General features: G+C 37.9%; 3 protein-coding genes across 4 annotated transcripts in view; 2 read left to right on the top strand and 1 right to left on the bottom strand.

The window, feature by feature from the left end:
* Window positions 1–13: 13 nt before the first annotated feature.
* Window positions 14–3397, bottom strand: LOC137187608 (uncharacterized). The gene is made up of 3 exons (XM_067596636.1): window positions 2219–3397; window positions 603–823; window positions 14–155 (listed from the first exon to the last, which is right to left on the bottom strand). The coding sequence occupies exons 1-3, from the start codon at window positions 2858–2860 to the stop codon at window positions 14–16; spliced, it is 1005 nt and encodes a 334-aa protein (XP_067452737.1). The 5' UTR covers window positions 2861–3397.
* A 580-nt stretch (window positions 3398–3977) lies between these two features.
* r3hdm4 (R3H domain containing 4) lies at window positions 3978–14911 on the top strand. Its single transcript, XM_067596637.1, has 8 exons — window positions 3978–4197; window positions 6257–6414; window positions 6718–6839; window positions 7043–7160; window positions 7238–7323; window positions 8345–8430; window positions 9165–9220; window positions 9826–14911. Exons 1-8 carry the CDS (start codon window positions 4157–4159, stop codon window positions 9927–9929), a joined length of 771 nt encoding a protein of 256 aa, XP_067452738.1. The 5' UTR covers window positions 3978–4156; the 3' UTR covers window positions 9930–14911.
* Window positions 14912–20904: 5993 nt separating this feature from the next.
* Window positions 20905–23490, top strand: part of arid3a (AT-rich interactive domain 3A) — a 51949-nt gene continuing 49363 nt past the window's right edge. For both annotated transcript variants that reach the window (XM_067596633.1, XM_067596632.1), the window contains exon 1: window positions 20905–21209. The gene's annotated coding sequence lies outside the window, so the exon portion shown is untranslated. The remainder of the gene's footprint in view (window positions 21210–23490) is intronic.

Raw genomic sequence — 23490 nt, 5'->3', positions numbered from 1 at the left:
GTCTTTTGACGAGTCACTGAAGCGTGTTGGGAGTCAGGAGATTTTTCTTGGTCATAGTGAGGATGAGCGTTGGTTTCGGTGCGAAGCAGAGAGGAGGGACGCTCCGCCGCTTGTTGACACTCCATCCTCCCGCTGATGTGCCTGATACTGCTGGACTGTTTAAAGTAAAGACAGAAGACACATGTAAAGGTTTTCTTTACACTGACGTTATTCATGACTGTGAAGATTTGTCTCAATTATCCAGATGAGCTCTTAGAAAATGCTCTTATCCAGAACAATAAACCAATTAGTTGTTCTGCAAAAATATATACATCAAGCAAAAACACTTCAATAATTGATTTCATTCAATTTTGTATTTTTGTATTTTAAACAGTCAATATCTTAAAATATACATACTTGGTCATCAGGAAATGGTAAAATTAGTGTCAGCAGCATAAAGAAATCTTAAAAAGCAAACAGTTAAATTATAAAATGTGCAAATTATAGTTTTAAAAAAACTATAAATCGTATTATATGATATATGAAATTCCACGTTCCCTGTTTGCACTTGAGGGAAAATAAAACATTTTGCCAAATTCTCCTCAGAACCACCAAAAACATACATTTTTTTCAGTTTTCCCTCCTCAGCGCAGCGTTCAGTCTGCTGCCCGACCCTCCTCTCACTGAGACAGTGTTCGACCATGAGGAGGTGGTCAGACTGGAAGCGTCTCTGTGGTCTTCCGTCACCGCCTCCACGTTTCCTCCCCAGTTTCTGTGTGACCGTCTGCAGCAGAGCCTCCAGACTGGACAAGGAGATGTCAGGAAGACGAAACTCCGCAGACCGCTGCAAAAAGGAAAGAGGGTAGGGGGTAGGGTCAGACAATGAACTCTTATAAAAGCCAAAATAGTTTGAAGATAGACCCAGATGCTGCAGCAGAGTAGATTTTATTTAAAAACTCATTTCTTTAACATTGATTTTAATCTAATTTTTCTGAATCATGTTTGTTAAATTGCTCTAAACTATAAAACTATTGATTTTAGTGTTTTTTGTTGTGTGTTTTGTGTCTGAGTATCTTTTTAAAAAAAGCTTTATATCCTCTAAGATATTACACTTCCTTTTCTTAAAGTATGTACATCAGGTTTTGCCTTAATAATGTGTTATGTATTTACTCTTTAAATTTCATTTTGTACCAAATTTTCTTGATTTTGCAAGAATTTGCAAATGTAATAATGAGCGTATCGTATTATTTTCACCACCTTTGACATTTGGAGAATTTAAAAGGTGAAAACTGTCTGTTTAATGTCTCATAGTGTCTTTTTGTTTACTCTGACTAATGCAAAGTGGCAATAGGAAAGATGATGTGTACATGCTGTATGTGGCAAGGTTCATACGTATAGTTTCTAAACAATGCCAGTAAATCAATCACTGCTCAGGAAGTTGCTGCAATTTCTGGCTTTTAAAACATCTCTTGTGCAAAATTGTGACTCAATCGTGTCGTCTCAATCTCAGGTCGCTGTGTCAGGCTTGTGTGTGATGATGATGCAGTTCTTTGAAGTTGCTGATGAAGGTTCATATAAATCCAAATTTCTTTAATTCCCCTTTTACTGAAACTGAACTATTTCTACCTGAGTAGCAGCATTTTGTTATCTCAGGATTTTAAAAGTCAGTAGTTCCAAGTCAGTAAGGAAATGAACAGTGAAACACGTTTTTCTTGCCATAATCATTCCTCCTGTTCATACTAACCATCATAAGATCCCTTCATAATGCACTTAAAACTGATGGGGGACAAAATCCACATGCCGTTTCCTGTGCAAAAATGTATTTAAAGTTTATCTGAAGCTAATATGAAGCTTCAGCCGTCCAAATGAGTCAAATCAAGAAGATATCTTTCAATGTTACAGTCTTTTTAGTGCCAAAGTCCTTCTTTTTGTTATTATATTTCCACCACAGCTCAACAGGGAAACAGTGTCCGAGGAAACACAAAGAGGGAATTTGATGCTAAAAAGACTGTAAATGTGGCAGATATCCCCTTGATATGACTAACTCAGACTGCTGAAGCCTCATATAAACATTTGAAGGGGATCTTTTAACAGCCAGTATGAACAGGAGAAATGATTACAGCAAGGAAAACCTCTTTCAGTGTTCATATGGGCACCTGACTGTTGTTTTAAGACAAACTTGAAAAATTGTGGACTTATCCTTTAAGGAGCAGGCACAGTGATGTGTCTGTTAACTCACACTTTTAGAGGACAGAGGATTGTCTATCCAGGGCCTGCTGTCTGATGCTTGTCCAGCAACTGGTCGGTCACCTCCACAGCCTTTAGCCATCATGTTTGGAGAGATGATTGTAGTTTGCTCAGATAAACTGATGGGAGGTAAGAGTGTCTGGCAGTTCTTAGTCTTTTGACAATCACGACACTCGGGAGGTGGTTTAGGTTGAGTTATCGGTGGCAGAACAAACCGAGGACTCAATGGTTGTTTGGTTTCTGTGGTTCTGTCCAAAGTTAATCCTGTGTGAGAGACATTTGGATCAGCATGTATCTCTTCAGCCAATTTATTTTTGCTGCTGGTTTCTGGTTCCTTTCCATTCATACAGGTATTCTCCTCTTCTTTCTCCTCCTCCTCCACAGGCTCCTTAGCTGAGGCCAAAACAGGCATCAAGTTGACACAAAGCCTCATTATATTCCCTGATTTTTCACATGTAGTAGTAACCTTGCCTGTAGTGGATCTGCTGTTCGATGTGGTAAGTTTAATCTGCTCTTTTGACTTTACAGTCCTCATCCTGGGAGCTGATATCATCATTTCACCCACAATCATCGGACATGTGTCTGGTTCATGTTTTCCTAGTTTTTCTGCTCTTGTCTTCTTTTCTTTCCACATTCCAAAATTTGTATAAATTCACCTTTGTGATTCTTCTCTGGATTTGTCCAAACATCTCTCAAAACAGCCTCTTAAGAAATAAAATGTTGTCCAAACTCCACAGAGCTTTTTTACTTGCGTCTCGGCTCCTTTTCTCTGCAGCAGTAGTGAGAAAGCCTCAGAACAATTAGATGACTACGTGGCAGACCTATTAAACTGGCTGTTATGGTAACATGCACACAAACTTTCATTCCTGATGACTGGAAACAGTCGTTTCAAATCAGGGATAAAAAGGGCTCATGTCTGAGCTGAAAACACTCAAAGCTGCTTGATTTTGCAGGTGATGGAGGTAGAAGTGGCTTTATTTTGTAAGTTATGACAGCGACTATTTGCTGATGAGGTGTGCCAAAGGATATCTTTTAGAGAGATGAATCACCCAGGAGTTAAAAAACAAATCACACTCCAGTTATGCACATTTGTATCAGGTTGGCTTTACACAACTAAACTCTGACAAATGAGGGAAATTACTCATAATCATTAACATTAGTCTCCTTGTAGTGACTGATTAGAGGAAACTCTTTTCATAATGTAAAAATTATGGTCAGGTGGAGTCCTGGTGTTACACTGTATTTGGTGACCCATCAGATTCTGTGACCTGCATTATTTGAATAAGTACTACTCATTTACTACTTAAGTAAAATAATATAAAAATACTTCATGACAAATAAAAATCCTACCTAAGTAAAAGTATAGAAGTATTACCAGATAAATTTACTTAGATCACTAATTTAGCAGAAAATCGGGCTGTTAGTGATATATTAAAATGCTACTTATGCATTGACTCATTAATGATGTACTTTGTCAAAATATATTTAATATAGCACATACTTTTATTTAAGTAAAGGAGTAATTCTTCCAACACTGCAAGGTCACAAAATCTGATGGGTCACCAAATACAGTGTAACACCAGAAAATCACCTTTATTTTCAATGTTGATAGTTATGTACTAAGTAATAATGGAGATAGTAGTAATAATAAGATGCGTTCTCGATTCTTTTTTTTCATTGGTCGATGCAACACGCTTACGTGGTGACGTGATGAGACGTTGAGGTCTTGTTTTAGACACAGAGTGAGAGCTCTTACTTCTCCACTGGTCTTTGCCGACGCTGGGAGGGTCAGCAGAGGAGCTGCTAACAAAAGAAGCTGCTAAACCGTTTTAACTTTTATTTATCGTTACAACTGTTGTTATTTTTGACACGTTTTGTAAAAGAAAAAAGCCACAACGCGGGTTCTTGTGGTTTGTTTTACTTGAATAAGATGGTCGTTTTGACAGATAACAATGAAGAACAGGATTATATGTGAGTGAAAATTACGAGTCTCTTAACTTAACGGTTAGCATCAAATTAGCTCACAACTCCATTTAAACAGCTTGTTTAGCTTTACGTCAGGAGTTGTAGCCCTTTTAAGCTCAACATAAATCCCATCAGCTTACTCGCTAATCAACAAAAGTCGACAAATTCATGGTTGATAATTTGGTTCAGGTTAAATGTTGAGATTTTACCAGGTTACCGAGTTAAAGCTGCCGTCCTCGTTAGCTTTTTAGCTGCTAACTAGCTGACATGTTTGTTGTGTTTTTGCTGTCATCCAATTAAATCACCTTTCTACCAACAAACGAGCTGAAAACGGTGCTCTGGGTGTTTCCCCAAATTATTCATATTTTGTACAGATTTCCTGGTTCCTTGTCAATATGAAAAGATTAGGTTATAGAAGTGAGACAGATAAGGAAGCTGAGTGTGAGGAACATTTTGCTTATAGTTAAATTAAAACCCGTAAAACCTGTATTAATGCCTGGTTTATACATGAAGTTTGGCAATGTGTCCTTTGACAAACCTTTAACTAACCCAGTTACATTATGTTGCTCAAACCACCCTGCTGTAGTGGTGCTAACCTGCAGGGCACAGGCTAAAAATTGCATCAGCTGAGCAAGTTGGCAGTAAACATGCAGAGGCGGATCCTAAACAGAGCCCACCAACCCACTGACCTACATCTGAGGCTGCTGCAGGATGCCCCTTCTTGCTACGATCCAGTTATAAATACTGCAGATATTAAACAGAGGCATTATAGCACATTAAAGGACGGGTTCGCAATTTTTCAAGTGTGTCTTAAATCAATATGGCGCCTAAATGAATATTGACACATGTTTTGCTTGATTTAATCATTTCTTCTGTTGATACTGATCATTTGAAGATCCCTTCATAATGCACTTATAATGTAAGTGATGGGGACAAAAATCCACAAGGCTCCTACTGTGCAAAAATGTATTTAAAGGTTTACCTGAAGCTAATATGAAGCTTCAGCCGTCCAAGTCTTAGTTATTATTTATAGTTGCATCATTTTTGCACCAACATTCAGCAGGTTATGCTGTAAGTAAGCTATTGTGGATAAGACAGAGCGATTGTTTCTGAAATGCCGCACCCTCGGACTTTTGTACTGAACATGCACTCATGAGAACTGGTGGTGAAGGACAGTGTGGCTTTTCTTATCTTTGAAAACTCCTGGGCTGTATCTAGAGCTGCAATGATTAATCAGTCAACGGGAAATGAATCTGCCAATATTTTATAGTCGAATAATAGTAATTCTTGAGCAAATATGCCAAACATTAGCTGGTTTCAGCTCTTCAAATGTGATGATTTAATGCAGAATAATTGGCAGATCAATCAACAATGTAAGTAATCGTTAGTTGCAGCCCTAGCTGTATCGCTTCTCTTACCTGCATGCTTCTACAGCTGCAACAATTAGTCTATTATTTTATTAGTCAATCAACAGCAAACTAGTTCAACTGTTTTGATAATTGTTTTGACTAATTTAAATGATAGTAAACTGAATATCTTTGTGGACTGTTGGTCGGGACAAAACAAGAAACATTTTGCACCATTTCAGGCATTTTATAGTGGAAATGACCAATCGATTAATCGATAAAATAAACAACAGATTAATCAGTGATGAAAATTATTGTAAGTTGCAGCACTACATGCTTGAGAAAAGTGCAGACCATTAAAAGGATAAACAACAACAAAACTCTTTCTTCTCATCCTGTATACTGCGTAAAAGCTTGTTCTCTGTGTTTGACATTGTCACCATTTCTACCTGCCTGCACCTAAAAGATTTCACTTTGCATTATATGCCTGGACGTTCACAGGTTGTTGCATTTACTGGACATCATTGGAAACAAATTTAATCACTGACTGAAGTATATAAATCAGATTGATGGAAAATGGGGTTAAAAAAAAAAGTTACAACATAAAGCAAACTTCAATCCAATGTCATGAAGTAACTCAGATTGATGAGGTTCAAGGATTTAAGGATAATTGTGTGATTAAAAAAAGATTTAAATGACATCTGTGTGTGTTTTCGCAGCCTGATAGAGGAGCGTAAATGCAGCTCCCTGCCCAGCTCTCCCGCCAAACGAGTGTCTCCCACCAAAAAGAAGCAGTTCTTTATCAATCAAGCCATCCGCAACTCTGACCTCACTCCCCGAGCCAAAGGCAAGAAGAGCCTCCGCCGACAGGAGAACAGTAAGATCTCATTTCACATCCTTGGATTATACGATACTGTCATCCACCGCAGGCTGAGCGTTGCAGGAAAAGCTTTTAAGTCTGCGGTTACCTGGCTTTTATCCAATGCATCAATATGAATTCAACAAAGGAAAAAAACATTTACACTGAATCACTGACATTACAATAAATGTCAGTGCTACAAAATCATAATATTTTATGTTGATCTTAAGCATAAAAACTTAAAATTCATAAACTTGTTATTGCAGTTTTGTATATATCACCACTTTCTATCTGTCTCTTCCCTCCTTTTCTGAAAACCAGCGCGCTTCCTTGCTAATCTTCTTGAGAAGGATGAGTGCTCCAAAGATGATCTGGAGGTTTGCAGTAATCCGGCCATCCCATCCATCTTCACTGAAGCCTGCACCAACGGAAACTACGTCGAGGTGAATCAGCTGCAGTTACATTTTGCTCTTTGAGTTCAGCTTTGCCTATTTCCTTCTAAGCACTATTGACCGTCTTAGCTTTTAAGACAGTCTGGCATCTCTGATCCAGACATGATGTCAAACATATAAGCTCACAAATAAAATAAAGTTTTTATTAAACCTTTTTAAACAAACTGGTATTGCTCCTTCTCTTGTTGTTGTAGCCTTGGAATGACTTCATGAATTGCTCTGGTGAGGAGCAGGAGAGGCTGTTGTCTCTGCTCGAGCAGGAGGATGCCAAGAAGAAAAATGCCAACCGGCTCCTTAAAGACCAGAGGAATGGTGAGCATCTGGTGTCAAAATGTCAATGTTTGTCTTTGTCTGAAAGGCTGCGTTGGCTAACAGCCTTCTCTCCACAGTAAATCCTGCCTTCACTGCTCAGGACTGCTTCCAGAGAATCGATCGAAGGCTGCGAGCGACTCTGAAACGAAAACAAATCCCCATGGTGAGTGTCATCTCTTCAAGCTTGAACATTTAACGTTTTGTCACTGATATAATGTCAGTTAGGGCTAGATTAATTCACAGCGAGCCTTGCCTGCATTTCAGCTGTTCTTCAAACCAAAACCTCTTTCCTTCTCCTAGCTGACATGTATCTCATTGGCTATTTTGGTTTGTTGAACAACAGTGGCATGCCTTGAAGTACGGGTTCACAATTTTTCAAGTCTAAAACAGGTGTCCAAATGAACATTGACATGTTTTTCTTGCTGTAATCATTCCTCCTGTTCATACTGACCATTAAAAGATCCCTTCAGAACACACTTTCAGTGTAAGTGATGGGGGTCCTCCTTGTGTGCAAAAATATGAAGCTTCAGCCATCCAAATTAGTCAAAGCAGATATCTTTCAAAGTTACTGTCCTTTTAGTTATGATCATTTCACTGCAGCTGAACAGGAAAACAATTTCCCTCAAGACACAAAGATAGATTTTTTTTACTAAAAAAAGCTGTAACTGTAGAAGATATCCACTTTATTTGACATACTTGGACAGCTGACAGATAAATCATAAGTCTAATGGCCAGTATGAACAGGAGGAACGATTAAATCAAGCAAAACCTGTTTTAATGTTCATATGGAAACTTGACTATTGTTTTAAAACTGTGAATCTATCCTTTTAATATAGTTTTGCAAATGACAAACAGATTTAAAATCCCCCCATATGAGCAGTTCAGGAGGATTCAGATTATTTCTGCAGACTAAGCCACAGCACCAGATGTTGTGGAGCAAACATTATACTGACCAGACCAGATTTATCCTCCTATTGTCAAACAGTAAATCATCTGTAATCTAAGTGTGGCTTATGACAGGAAAGAAGAAGAAAATCTGCTCATGCACTACATCCAAAAAGCTGGAAAACGATACATTCAGTGTTTGCTCAAGCACTTACCATGCATAAGGAGACACGTCTTTGTGGTTACAGGATAGTGTTTCTCTTCCTGCCGCCCACTGCTGTGTTTTATTCTCCTCACAGGGAACTCTGGAAGTGCTTGAGGAACACCTTCTGAGCTTCTTCAATGCTCAACCTCACTCAGTTTACACAACCAACCTCGCCAGCAGGTAAAAAATCCTCTTTCTATATTCTCAGATTTCCGGTACAAAGAAACCATTAATTATATAAATCGAGTTCGTGAAAAACTTACGTGAAGGCCTGAAGAGGGATGTTAAAATATCTCTTTTTTTTTTCTTTGTACGTTAACTCGTAGTTTACATCCAACATCTGATTCTGTTAAGCTGTTGTTGAGAAGTTTTGGTCCTCGTCCTTGAGCTGTGTTACCCTCCAACATCACTGGTGAAAGATGTCCCAGTTTTCTGATTTTGTGGAGGCATGTTGGCTGTCCTTTGGAGAGGAGCTTACAAAAACAAGCCCCCTACTGTTTCCCAGATTACCTGTATTTTACATAATTTGGTACATAGCTGAGAGAGGCGGTTGGTTAAAACCTCTACAGACATACAGTCAGACTTTTATGACTCACCATAATATAAAGATACAGGTTGAATGCTCAGGCTGATAGAACCTAATTATGTTTCCCCAACTGGAAAATCCATTTGTATTAGATTACATGAAAGGAAATGGACGCATCGCAGCAGCTGGAACTACTGTACAACACCCCAAATTAAAACAAGATGTGAGAAAATGGCAAACAAGTGTCACTTTGGTGGAAACTGGGTCACTCCAGCAGGAATGAAGTATTCCGCTTGAATCAAGTTGATTGTTTCTGTAAATAGACACTGTTGAGGAGCAACTGAAGGAGTGTGAAGTCATGACTTTGTTGTTTGTGTTTGTGAATCAGCTTTGAGAGACTGCTGCTTCACGCCGTCTGCCAGTATATGGACCTCGTCTCTGCAAGTGAGTGGAAATACACGCTGGACATACTGGGCCAATGTGTCAAACTAATGAGCGTCCTTAAATATGATGGAAAATGCTGTCTGAACATCTGAAAAACATCTGTTTAAAGTCTGATTTTCCATCTGTGTAAAAATAGCTCTGCACTAAAATGCTGTGATCTTTAAAAAGGAAATTTGTTTAATGACATTTTTGTAACTTAATCCCCCGTTAACAGACGTTAATGTTGCCCTGCTGTTCATGGTGGATTATTTTGAACAATTTCATGGCTTTTCCACACTGACAATAAGAAAATACTGAGAAAGGTGATGAATTTATACATTTTGGTATATACATGGTAACACTTTGAGTAAAAATAAAGGCAGGAACCATCAGTTAATCATTTGGAAAATATTGTATAAGCCATCAAAACCCTCGAGACATAATTATAGCAGTTAAACAGTTGGATTAAGGCTTTCAAAATGATCTTTTTTTATTATTAACTATGAATACTCTCCTGTCTAGATAATCCTATTTATACAGCCGAGTAGCACTTACAAAGCCAGCTCAACGTGTTGCAGTCCCATGAGCGTGATCAAAGTCTGCCTATCGTTTGTTTGGACCCTCAGGCACCGACTACAATGGGTCACGTCAGACTGAAGTGGTGAACAAACAAGAGGAGTTCCTGCCTCCCGGCCTCCTGCTGTCTGCCTACCTGGAGCAGATGAGCTGAGACAAGGACCATGCTGTGTTCTCCCTCTCCCTCCATGTGGCTCCACTGCAGGCAGGAGCTCTGTGAGATGTAGTTAAAGTACGCGGTCTGTACGTAATGTCTGCCAAACTCGACCCCGGTCTCACAGACGCAAAAATGCCTGCTTACTTTTTCTCTGGTTTCTGTAGTAAATTTTCCATTAATTTTATCTATAAACAAAATCAGTTCATTCACCTCCTTGTGTGTATACAGGGTATACATGTTAAATTCTACATAAACACGAGTATGCTAGCATTTATTAGCATTCAGCTCAAAGCACAAGTTGACACATAAATCTTACTCTGATGAAATATGACCCACGACTAACAGAGCTGAGCCTGACAAGCTTCAATCTGAGATGTCCCGCTATACACGAGATGAACGCTTTTGATTTAGGTAACATCTCTCAAGCCATTATTTTGCCCCACTAGTAAGCAGATTATTAAACTTTCTGGTGTTTAATAAGCATTACAGTATCATGAAACGGCTGGTGTGGCTTTAGACTTTTACTCTTGTTTAAGAAATAATTAACTGCTGTTCACATACAGCGTTGGCAATGAAATTAATTCAGTTTTATTTATTTACTCATGGATATAGTAACATATAATTCTCATGAATGATTCTTAACATTGCAACAATGTAGTAAAGTCATGATCTGATCAGTTAATTTGGCGTTCACGATACAATTCAAGCAAATTTCAATATGATTAACAGCAGGCAAATATTAATAATCTGTGTTCTTTTTGACAATGCAAATAATAGAATTTCACAACATAAGTTCAGACATTAAATCTTACACTAACTGTAAGTAAATCTCACATTATTGCCATACTGTTGACTTTAATGTCAGGTTAACACTGTCAACTGAAGTTTTCTTACACATCTTGTTACAAATGAAATGATGATGATGTCACTAACTGATGTCATTATATCACTAATATTTTTCGTATGAGTTTCAATCCTAATTTTGCCATGAGATGTCTAAGAGTAGAAACAACATCTTCCAACACTGATTGGTGGGGAAGTTGTAGTTGTGGGTAGTGAGCTCATATTAAAGGTCAAAAACTATTTTTAAAAAGCGCTGAAACATCAACTATTGGCAGTAATGACATAAAATGAATGGAAGATTTACTTGGAACCTGTTTCTGCTGTATAAAGACTGTATGAGATGTGAGTCTTTAGTTCTAATTTATGATTGACAGTGTGTACAGGTGCTAAGACAAAGGAAATGCATCACTGCCTGAATGATTAGCCAGTAGGATTTGTGTCAGTAGTGAGGTAAGAAGCATGAATATTAGTAATATCTCTATATGCACAGACACATTACTCATCATAGGTAAAGAAGTAAATGTCTTTTTGTCAACAGTGTGAAGGAACAGCTTCTAATATATTTGGGAAGTAAAAAAAAACATCTTAGATAATCATGTCTGTCTTATGTAGGAGAAGAAATCTCGCCCAATTTCTTCAGGATCTACTTTTGGGGAAAAAAACGTGTTTTCTTTGTATCTATCTCTGCTAGCTTTGTCTGGTTAACTAACGCCTTGTCTACACCAGATGTGTTTCAGCTGCGTTTTTGAGTCATCTGACAGAACACTACCGAGAAATAAGCGAGGAACAACTGTTACACATCCACCGAAATGTTGTTTTAGGCTTCAATTGCAAGTCTTATTCTTTTCCACTTGCTCCACTAACAGTGTTGTGGCTGGACATATCCCTTGTAGACGCAGCTGCTGCTTTGGTAACATTTTATTTTACTGGTCCTTTAATTTTATACTAATTTCCTGGAAATTTTATGAGTAATTTGCAGGTATTTAATGGTTAAGTTTTAGGACATTTTACACAGAGGGTGGTGCAATTAGGTACAAATTATAAGAAAAAAACAAATAAGTATGAAGTTGGTTTGGTTGGTAAGTGCATTATTTTTGGATTCATGCAAAATTGTTAATTGGCAAAAAAATCAAACGATGTATTAGCGTATTAGGTTTTCAATACTTTCCTAAAAGTAGCTGCTGTGTGACACACAAAACTACACGCTGAAAACCAAGTATTTCATGTCAGTTAAAGAATTGTTAAGAATCTGATTTATTAAGATTTTTTGCAAATTAACAACTACGTATGAACCCAAATATAATGAGGGATACTTAACAGCTCAACACTTTTTCAGTTTTTTCTTACATTTTGTATCAAATTGCACCATCCTCTCTGTGAAATGTCCTAAAAATGAACCATTAAATAAGTGCAAATTACTCAGAAAATCTTCAGGAAATAAGTGTAAAATTAACGGACCTGTAAAATAAATCATTACCGCTGCTTTCACTGCACACTGATGTACACAAGGTGCAAATGTTACTTCAGTTGTGTCAATATTCAAAGAAAAGATAAGGAGCTATTGTTAAAAATTGCTAATGTCCATGTACTTTAAGATTTAATGTCGGATTTTTTGCAACACGTACAGTGCTCAGTTTACACTCATAAAGTCTCTTTGTTATGTAGACAGGTGATACGGCTTTGAATGTATACTGTATGTACAGTAGATGTGTTATATTGATAGAAAAATAACCACATTTAAGGTGTTTTGATGGTGATACCTGCTGAGCTTTGACTCTGAGGTATGTTTCATCTCATTACTACACTTACAACCCTGGAAAAGCACTTCTGCCTTATGAATACAAGTTTCTATGTTTTTTTTCTGTACATATATTTCTACATTTCTACTCACTGGATTTTGAAAACATATATCCAGGTTATTTAAAAACAAAAATGTGTCCCCGAATTTTTATACTGTCATTTGCAGTGTAACAAAACTTGAGCTGTCGGTGCATTTTGTCAACAACCAAAGTTTGTGCGTTTGTTGCGTAGAAATCCAATTTCTCAGGCTTTCAACTTTCTCACTCTGAATGTCATGTTGTGATTTCACATAGTGTCATTTTTTGTGTACTGTATACTCTCTGAAATTGTTTTGATCATGTTCACCCCAGCACTTCGGGGCGCTGCCAACTTTTTAAAAACATGTAGAAATAGTTGTACTGTAAATATTAAACTCAAGTATCTGACTTGTGCCAACATTTGGATTGAAAAGTCCTGTAATAGTCTGAAAGCTTTATACACTAGATTGAAAACATCCGTCCATCCATCCATTTTCTTATCCGGGATGGAGTCACGGTGGCATCAGACTAAGGAAACCCAGACATCCTCCTGGGGGATCCCAAGGCGCTCCCAGGCCAGAAGAGATATGTAATCCCTCCGGCATGTTCTGGGTCTGACCCAGGGTCTCCTACCAGTTGGAGGTGCGTGGAACCCCTCCAGAGGGAGGCGTCCAGGAGGCATCCTAACCAGCTGCCCAAACCACCTGAGCTGGATCCTTTTGGCGTGAAGGAGCAGCAGCTGTACTCCAATCTCCCCCCAGATGTCTGAGCTCCTCACCCTATCTCTAAGGCTGAGCCCAGACACCCTCTGGAGGACACTCATTTTGGCCTCTTGTATCTGCAATCTCATTCTTTCACTTGCTACCCGAAGCTTGTGACCACCTGTGGGGGTTGGAACGTAGATCAACTGGTAAATTGAGAGCTTTGCCTTCTGGCTCAGCTTTTTCTTCATCACAAGAGTCTGGTACAATGCCCGCATTACTGCTGATGCTGCACCGATCCACCTGTCGACCTCATTGTCCATCTTACCCTGACTTGTGAACAAGAGATACCACGAGATACTTGAAGTCCTTCACTCTGGGCAGCAACTCACTCAACCAACCCAGAGAGAGCAGTCCATCTTTTTCTGACAGGGCACCATGGCCTCAGATTTGGAGGTGCTGACTCTCATCTCAGCTGCTTCACATTCAGCTGAAAACCATCCTAGTGCCTGCTGGTGTGTTGAAACCAGCAGGACCACATCAATCCTGAGGTCCCCAAACCAGACACTCTCCTTCCCCCGGCTGCACCTTGAGATTCTGTCCATGAAAATCACAAACAGAATCGGTGACAATGGACAACCCTGGTGGAGCCCAACATCCACTGAGTCTGACTTACTGCCGAGAATGCAGACACAGCTCTCATTGTAGTTATACAAAGACTGAATGGCTTGCAGCAATGGCCCCATTGCCCCATACTCCTGTAGCAACCCCCACAAGGTGCCCCAAGGGACATGGTTGTAAGCCCTCTTGAAGTCTACAAAGCACATGTAGACTGGATGTGCAAACTCCCATGACCCCTCAAGTATCCTTGCAAGGGTGAGGAGCTGGTCCACTGTTCCACGGCCAGGACGGAATCCGCTTTGTTCTTCCTGAATCTGAGGTTTGACAATCAGCTGGAGCCTCCTTTCCAGCTCCCTGGCATAAGCTTTACCTGGGAGGCTGAATAGTGTGATCCCCTAATAGTTGGAGCACACCCTCTGGTCCCCTTTATTAAAAATGGGAACCACCATCCTGGTGTGCCTGTCCAAAGACCCTGTCCCCAACTTCCATGTGACACTGAAGAGGCGTGTCAGCCATGACAGTCCAACAATGTCCAGAGCCTTCAGCATCCATCTCAAGGTGAATCTCATCCACACCTGGCACCTTGCCACTGAGGAGCCTTTGGACTACCTCAGAGACCTCTGCCAGGGATATGAGAGAGGTTTCCCCTGAGTCATCCAGCTCTGCCTCTTTCACGGAAGGCATGTCAGTCAGGTTTAGGAGATCCTCAAAATCTTCCTTCCACCATCAGCAGTTCTCTTCCCCTGCTGAAAACAGCCTGGGCTGAGCCCTGCTTCCCTTTCCTGAGTCGCCTGATGGGTTGCCAGAACTTCTTTGAGGCAACCGAAAGTCCTTCTCCATGGTCTCCTCAAACTCCAAGCTGGTACTCATCTGTTGCTTTAGGAGAACCCTTGGTCAGCCAAACTTGAAGACTGAAACATGTTTGTGTATGTAAGGATGTGTGTGCAACGGTACTTATTTATAATTATCACTGCAAATTATTAAATGATTTAAGACATTTTTTTTCTCTTTCCTCATTTCATTGTGTATTTAAGAAAGCTGAAAGCCATGTCTGAAAAGACGGTTTTAATAAATATCAATTTAACTCCACTGATCTTCTCTCTTTTTTAAAAAAAAACAAAACAAAACCTTTTACACAATTGGTAACAAATTCAGTCTTTCATTGTCTGTCTTTAGTTCATAAATTAAATTTCAGCTCTCACCAGTCTGTCATCCACATCTGACATTCTTGAGGTTGATCTTTGCCCATAATATTAATTTAATTATAGAATATTTGTGTAAATGCATTTTCTGTGCATTATCACATTACTATATGGTTCTCATGAAAAATCAGACATTTGTCAACCGCAGTAAGTCTTTATTTAATGAGCTTACACTACATGACTTAACTGGCTGAAATTAAGCTGAACTGCAGTGTTCATTTTTTAAAATATGTTTTAACTTATTATTTAACTACAGATCAAACCTGAAGGTAAAAGGTTTTACATAGTGTCATCCATGATGCTATGAGTTTGACAACAAAATTTAAACATTTCTTTAAGTGGTGTTGGGATTTTAGGGTGTTATAATGAAAATAATGACCATGTCCTTTATTTTAAGAGATAAGGGATTTTTTTTTTAAATCTAATTGTGTTTTCTTTTTTTTTTTTAAATAGATGTTTTTTCTAATATATCTATAAAGTTATGTGTTAGGTACAGAGTAGTTCTGTCAACATGGCAGGAAAGCTCTGTGGGTTTTGCTGGACTGTTTCCACTAGATGGCAGTATAGTACAAAGAAATACAGGCCGTTATTGACTACAAGGTTCATGATTTATCCAGGTGTGGAGATCACCTATATGATCATTTTTAGTTGCACGCATACTTTGCTGCAATAGTTTTATTTTGATTTTCACAGAATCAACTGTAAAGGGTTACAGTATAATGTGAACATGGAGTCAAAAAGGACAAATACTGATGCAACTATTTGGATGAATGACAGCATTTGTCAGCTAAAGGAAATCAGCACATTGATAGAGCAGTTTTCAAAACACAAGATAGCTAACACAGCTCCAAAGTGTCCAAAAAAACCTGCAAAATTAAAGGACGGTTTCATATTTTTTTCAAGTCTGTCTTTAAACAGCAGTCAAATGCCCAAATAAACATTGAAATAGGTTTTTCTTGCCACAATTATTCCTCCTGTTCATACTGACCATTAGAAGATCCCTTCATAATGCACTTATAAAGTGATGGTGCCCAAATCCACTGTCCTCCTGTGCAAAAATGTATTTAAAAGTTTATCTTAAGCTGAAGTTTCAGATCTTTTAATGGCCAATATGAACAGGAGGAACAATGACAGTGAGGAAAACCTCTTACAGGATTCATATAGACACCTGACTGTTGTTTTAACAAACTTGAAAAATTGTGAACCTGTCCTTTAAGTTAAGGCACAGAGGAACAATCTTAAAAATCACCACCATATGGCAAACAGAAACTGAATTGACAAATAGGAGAAGCAGTAGCAACCTATACAACTTGATTATGTATTAATAATACATATGACAGATACTGATACTGCTTGTTGGTATTTAAATGAGTATGACCCACCTTTTTATTATTGTTTGAAGTAGTATCTTATTTACTTCAATATTAAAGTTTGTCTACATCATGTATTGTGCCTTCAAAAGAAGCTTTTAAAGATAAGTTCAGACAAAACTTGCACAAAACAGAGGAACTTGGCTTCATACTCAAACAAACAAACAATCACACAAGAAACAAGAACACATTAATCAAATGAATTTGATGTAGTAGAAATATGAATTACAGTTAAGAGTAAAGACTGAATACTTATTTTATTCCATTGTGACATGAACAGGTTCAAATCTAAATAAATGACCCAAGCTATAGTTATATTTACTTGTCAAACACTTCATTATTTACATAAAAACAGAAATACTCAGAGCTGTACTAATAGTGTTGTTGTTAGAAGTCAAAGTACTTCAAAACAGGAAAAGCTGCTGTTTGTGTCAGTTTTAAGAAGGTTTTCTACTTGTTGTATCACCCTGTTGTGGTCTCTGCACTTTAGGAAATGCAACACCAAGTTGCACAAATGTTGCTGAACTGAAGGTAAACAAAATCTCAATCTTGTGGCTGCTGAAATATGTTTTTATTTTCATCTGAAATCTTTTAATATTTTTTCTTAGTTCTTGTCATTGCAGGTATAAAAAAACAAATTATTTCCTGTGTCGGCCACACGCTGAAGCTGAAAGGCAACAGCACATTTTTAATTACTTTGATATCAAGTGTCGGATTATGAACCTGAGACTCATTTGATTTTAATTTCATCTCTCTCTGACGTCAGAGCAATGAGCACACTTCTGTCCTGGATCCTGTTACATGTGATGAGGCAGATGAAGGATCATTTTTCTGTTTTAAATATCTCAAGCTCTTTATTTTAGTAAACAGCTGCAGGACTCAACCAGTTACAGACCACTCAGCACTCACAGGCTTTTTTTTTTTTTTGCCAAGTGTAAAATTATATTTGGATATAGACAAAGTGACCAGCTGTCAACAAATGTGGGATGAGGACAGAAAAGACGATTTCCTGCACTGAGTTTATTTTTCTGTGGCTGAATGGCTTATTTTCACAGACAGAGTTTTCCTTTCTAAATGTGCTGTTTTAACCACATGGTTTGGTCTATGTGAATGAAGCAGTGCTTTCGTTTACATTGTGGTTCATCATTGTTTCCACTTTCGAATATGTGTGATTAATTAATCCTCAAGTTTCACACACAGGCTGTCAGAGCTGGAATTTTTTTTTTTTTAAGTGTATAGTATTTTTAAAAGAGTTATGTTGAATTTTAGACATTTTGAACTTGTAATTCCAGTATCTGAGGGCCCTGAAACAGTTGAATTTTCGATATGTAATGTATTAAAATGAATACAGTGTTTTTTTTTTTTCCATTTTTAGAATTTAATGCAGATTTTTGATGGTTGAAACATTTGATGAAACATAAAAAAAGAAAGTGGCATTGAGGTAGCGCTGCAAAAATTTCCTACTATTAAATTAATTGCCAACTATTTTGATAATTGATTAATCATTCTTAGAAGTCTTAGAAAACGTAAAAATTCTCTGGATCCAGTTTCTCAAATGTGAATATTTTCTGATATCTTTAGTCTCTGACAGTAAACTGAATATCTTCGGTTGTAGACTGTTGGTTGAGACATAAGATGACATTAGTGGATGTCACCTTGGGTTTTTGGAAACAGTGATCAATATTTTTCACCATTTTCTGACATTTTCTGACCAAACAACTCATTGATTAATCAAGAAAATAATCGACAGATTAATCGATAATGAAAATAATCATTAGTTACAGCCCTACGCATTAGGATTTTCAACATTATGTCGTGTTATTTGAGGTAAAGTCACAACTGAGTAAGTCAAATAAGACCAGCAGCATGATGAAATAACTCACTGCCTCATATTTAGTATTAATAATCAATTTATTTCAGTCTAATTCATTCATTCAGTTGACACATATATCCTGAAAATAAAATGTTGGATTTAAAAGTAAGTTTAGGTGAGTTCCCCTCCACTAAATAAACCTGAATGACCTAAATGGATGTTAATGAAGCTTAATGAAATGAAATGACACTTCTCAGTGATGTAGAGAAAATAAAATCAGCCATATCTCTGTAAATCAATTATATTTGTGATCAGCTGAGGTATTAGGCTTCGCTTTTAAGCTTATTTTATGCAGTTTTCACACCTAACACAGTATTCATCCTCCCTGCTGTACAGGGTTCTGTACCAAGGGACCGTCACCAAAAATCAACACTGACATGAAACGTAAACACAACAAACAAAACCTGTAATGGCACAAATGTATAAAAAATATAGTAAACCACACGCTGAAAATATAAATGTAACATGAGTTTAAACTCTTGAAGGTGTTAAGTTGCTTATTTTGAATTGAATTTGGCTTTATTCAAGAATTTTCAGATCACAGACTGGAAACATTTATACAGATGAGCCTTTTCACCCTGTACATTCCCACAGCATCTCTCTCTGGTTCCCATTTCTTTTGACTTGTTACACCTTAAATTGCCTGTAATGACCCCTCCTAACAGGTTATGTTCTTTAATGTGGACATGAGTTGTCATCTGTTCACCAAAAAGTGATCTGTTTCTTCTTAAATAATTTAATTTGAGGGATTTTTAGACACATGAAGAGGTGAAAGAATCAAGTATTTAATGAGAAAACAAATCAGAAAATAAACAAAATTTTGCATAACAGATTTTTCCCCTTTTTTCCTTTTAAACAACCTGTAACCACCCCCCAGATTAATGTTGTTACTCCTCCTGACGAGTGATACAAGTGGCTGTTGATGAATGTTTAACCTACACAGTCCAACTCTTGATACCTACCAATGAGATAACTCTTAAACAACTGGTCAAATGTATAGTTTCAATTTTTAAAAGGCTAGATAATTTCCTAAAACAGCTGGGTACTGTAGTTTTTTGCAAACATAACTTAAACAGGAATACATTGTGCATTTTCATCTGCAGATTAATTCACAGATGGTTCTCTGTTAAGTATTTAAACTACAGTGCCCATGTTTGACATATTTAAGAAAAGATCATCCAGTGCAATTGTGTAGGGCTGCAACTAATGATAATTGTCACTATCGATTAATCTGCCAATTACTTTCTCAATTAAACGATTAGTTTGGTCTATAAAATGTTGATCAAGCCCAAGATGCAACCTCAAATGTCTTGTTTTGTCCGGACCAACAGTCCACAACCCAAAGATACTGTCATAGAAGACTAAAGAAACCAGAAAATATCCATATTTGAGAAGCTGGAATCAGAGAATTTACACATTTTTAATTAAAAAAAGACTCCAAACAATCAATTATCAAAATAGTTGGTGAATAAGATAAGATAAGACTTTATTGATCCTTAGAGGGGAAATTCGCATGTTACAGCAGTGCGGGAAACAAGGAAACAGATAAGAACTAAGAGTAATAAATACAAACAAAATAAAAAGTCAAGTAAATGTAATTCAATCTATAAACATTATAAACATTACAGTACTTAGACTATATGCATGACCTGAAGTGGGTTATAAAAATAGAAAAGTTGTGCAAAATATGTGCAGAAGTGATGTTTCTGGTAGATTTTAGCTATAGATATACAGTACATATATATGTTATATAGGTGAAGTAATGAATACAAAATAAATTAAATATGTAGTAGTGTTACCTACATATATATTTACAGTACCAGATATAATAATTTAATAGCAGCTCTACAATGGTGTATCTCATTTATGTGTCTTCAAAAGCTTTTAGACAACAATTAATGTCTATATATACAGTATAAACTATATCAGACTTTGGCTACACACCTATAAATACTTTTTTTGTTTTTATTGTTTGATTGATTTGCCGACAGAAAAGAAAAATACAAAATACGCAGTGTATCCTACTATCAAATTAAAGTCCCCTTCCACTCAAAAATGGGTTTTTCTTCTTGTTACTTGAGTTGAATGTTTGAGCTTCAATGTGCAGAATGATTATGTGCGGAGTTTGACACTGGTAGGCTGTTTTCACCTTCATCTGCTAGATAATTTATAAATTATCTGCAAGATAATTAATTTTTTGTGTGGGAAAAACAATATCAGACACACATTATTATTAAAAGTAGTGTATTTTATCTTTAAACGCGTCTGGAGGGGATCTTTAAGGATTCATATGTCAGAAATTGTAAGAATGGAAAATGTAAGGCTTATAAAGCACGTAGCATGCACCTTTCTGCCCCCCTCCGCCTCTCTTTATAGTTCACACCCCTGCATTTACCGACAGCCCCTGCTCCGGGGGAGGGGGCGGGGGGTTAACGGGGGTTGGGGGGCTGGCCCCTGCTGATTCAGAGGTTAGGAATTTGCATCTGATTGCTGTTTGTCAACCAATGATCTGACTGTGCAGGCCGGAGAGTGTCTCCACGCCTCCCTCCCTCCGTCCGACCGTCAGTCAGTCTGTCTATCTGAGCGATGCGGGCACTCACACCGACGCGCAAACTCTGAAAACACAATTACACGCACAAGCCGAATGCGTGGATATCATGCAGTCACATGAAACCACTTTATTTCTAGACGATAAACACACGAACCACCTCTCCTCTTCCTATTTTTGGTGCTTTCTTCTCCTCCGTGTGTAACCGAGAGAGGGGGGGGAGACGAGGATTCAGAGACGGGGAGAACAGGAATGTTTCTTCCGGTTCCAAAGAGTGTAAAAACCGAACGGAAGCCGGCGTGGTAAGTTTATATTTCTCTTTATTTCTCTTTATTTATTTTTTAAAGCCTGTACAGTCTTGTAAACACCGTCTGTTTCCGTGGCTTCCCTCTTTTTTTCTCTTCTGCTTCTGTTTCACTTGTCACTCATAGGACGCAGCGTTGTTTTTTTTTTTATCGATACGACGTAATCAAATCGCCTGATCGATAGTCTAGTTATGTCAGCCAATGAATGTAATATAAGCTCTACTGAGAGTGGCACCATCTCTTGTGTTAAAATATAACCGGAGAGCGTGTGCTTGACGTTTTTACGCGATTTTTCGGCGGTTTGACCGATTTTTAACGGAATATAAAGAGTAAGAAATAAAACTGAGTACGTTAAACCTAGCATTGTTCGTTTTAACCGTCAGTTTTAAAAAAAAAAAAACGTTATACTGTTTTAACGGGCTAACGGTCGGATTTCGACCGTTAACGTGACCAAAAGTCTCTCACAATGTAGAACCGTAACTTGGCTTCAGTTAATATTACAAGCTGATTATTCACAGTGTCGTTATCCGGTTAGCTAGAGGCCAATAACGGATAAAGCAACTGCTCATGTGTTCGCCATTTAAGATTTATGACATAAAACTGATTAAACTGACTAATTAAAGTGATTTTTAAACGAGTTTTCTCACGGTGGCAGCTCGTCTCGTCTACAGTTCGAACACATTCTGTAATAATTCTGAGTTGCTGTCTTTTTTACAACGCCATTAAACATGCACTACATGATTGTGTAACGTTACATATACATCAGATTGCCCTTTTAAGTCAGATATAAAAGCCAGTGCATGTGACAGCAGCTACAATGGACTGCAGGGCCTTAAAACAAAGTTTGGTTAGTTAAAATGTCATGTTAGGGGTCTAAAGGTGGGTTTATGAATGACTTTGCAGCTGATATCCCTTAGGCCTTTCTGCTATTCACATTAACAATACCTAAAACAGAGTAGTAATGGCAGGGTTAAATTGTCCATACCAGGTTTACAAAGATTTCAGTCATATTTAAGACCAAAACAGGCAATAAATTGACTACATGCACTTAAAAATGTAAGAATAACTTCTAAAACAATAGTCAGGTCCCTTAATGAGCATTAACACATGTATGTGTTTCTTGCTGTAATCGTTCCTTCTGTTCATATAGATCATTAGAAGATCCATTTATAATGCACTTCATAATCCACAGCCCTCCTTCTGTACAAAAATGTATTTAGAAGTTAATTTGAACATAATATGAGGCTTCGGCCCTCCAAATCAGCAGAATCAAATAACTATCTTTCACAATTACTGTTTTTTAGTTTAAAAATGTGTATTTTTGTCATTATCCTTCCACTGTAGCTGAACATTGTCAGTCAAGAAACAGAATTTATCACTAAAAGACTTTAACTGTGGAGGATATCCACTTTATTTGATTAACTCAGACAGCTGAAGCCTCATATTGTCTTCAGATAAACCTTTTAAATACATTTCTGCTCAAAACGAGGTGGATTTCGTCCCCCCCCCATCATTTAAATTGAAAGCACATTATGAGAAGATCTTCTAATGGTCAGTATGAGCAGGAAGAATGATTCACAGCCAGCAAAACCTGTTTCAGCGTTCATGTGGACATGTGATTTGTCTGAAATTTCGCGAACTTCTCTGCAATAAACCCTCCCCAAATGACGATTTCACAAAAAATGTTTAAGGGCTGCGTCGCAGGTTATCTCACAGGTAAAACCCCTAAAGGCTGTTGGTATTTCAGTGGAAGTGCGACACAAAAGGTGGAGTAGGTGGATTAAAAGGCTTTCAGGATCTCATAGTGGCTGAGATCAAGACAAGTCAAGTCAAAACATCCACAAGGCAAGTCCAGCATGTCAGGGGGAGCAATGTGGATACAATGAGCTGACTTCAGTGCTACAGCGGGGTGCTGGGAAACCCCATGGTATGACGTCAGAGGACTTGAAAAGGGGAAGCAAATGCAACTTTTCATTCCAAGTTGATTCAAAAAATGCTCAGGATCTTACTGTGTTTCTTTTAGGAGAGCCTGGTTGGTTACGCCAAGCTGACAGACCTCATAGCCACAACCAAAACTGCAAGCTTGATGGGCATTTGGTTTGTGGTTGGGGTTATAGTTTCTCACCAGGGGCTCATTGAGTAGTGGGGGTGGGGGAGTACAGACATAGGAATCTGGTTTTGCTTTAAATCGATGTATAGTACGTGATGACTTTAAATATCTACGTACTCTACACAGAGGGTTGAGTACGTACGCTGGTTTCGGTGGAGCACTTCATTG

The sequence above is a fragment of the Thunnus thynnus genome, chromosome 8 (genome assembly GCF_963924715.1).
Source record: "Thunnus thynnus chromosome 8, fThuThy2.1, whole genome shotgun sequence".
NCBI classification, from domain to species: domain Eukaryota; kingdom Metazoa; phylum Chordata; class Actinopteri; order Scombriformes; family Scombridae; genus Thunnus; species Thunnus thynnus.
Note: the sequence above shows the minus strand (reverse complement) of the source record. Positions and strands in the feature narration are given on the sequence as shown.

Coding starts and splice junctions, on each gene's coding strand:
- r3hdm4 (XM_067596637.1), top strand. CDS start 4,157: ATGGTCGTTTTGACAGATAACAATGAAGAACAGGATTATAT. Junction 6,415..6,717: donor CCTCCGCCGACAGGAGAACA/GTAAGATCTCAT, acceptor TCTGAAAACCAG/CGCGCTTCCTTGCTAATCTT. Junction 7,161..7,237: donor CCTTAAAGACCAGAGGAATG/GTGAGCATCTGG, acceptor TTCTCTCCACAG/TAAATCCTGCCTTCACTGCT.
- LOC137187608 (XM_067596636.1), bottom strand. CDS start 2,860: ATGTGGAAAGAAAAGAAGACAAGAGCAGAAAAACTAGGAAAACATGAA. Junction 824..2,218: donor ATCCTCTGTCCTCTAAAAGT/GTGAGTTAACAG, acceptor TCCTTTTTGCAG/CGGTCTGCGGAGTTTCGTCT. Junction 156..602: donor GAGGGAAAACTGAAAAAAAT/GTATGTTTTTGG, acceptor TACTTTAAACAG/TCCAGCAGTATCAGGCACAT.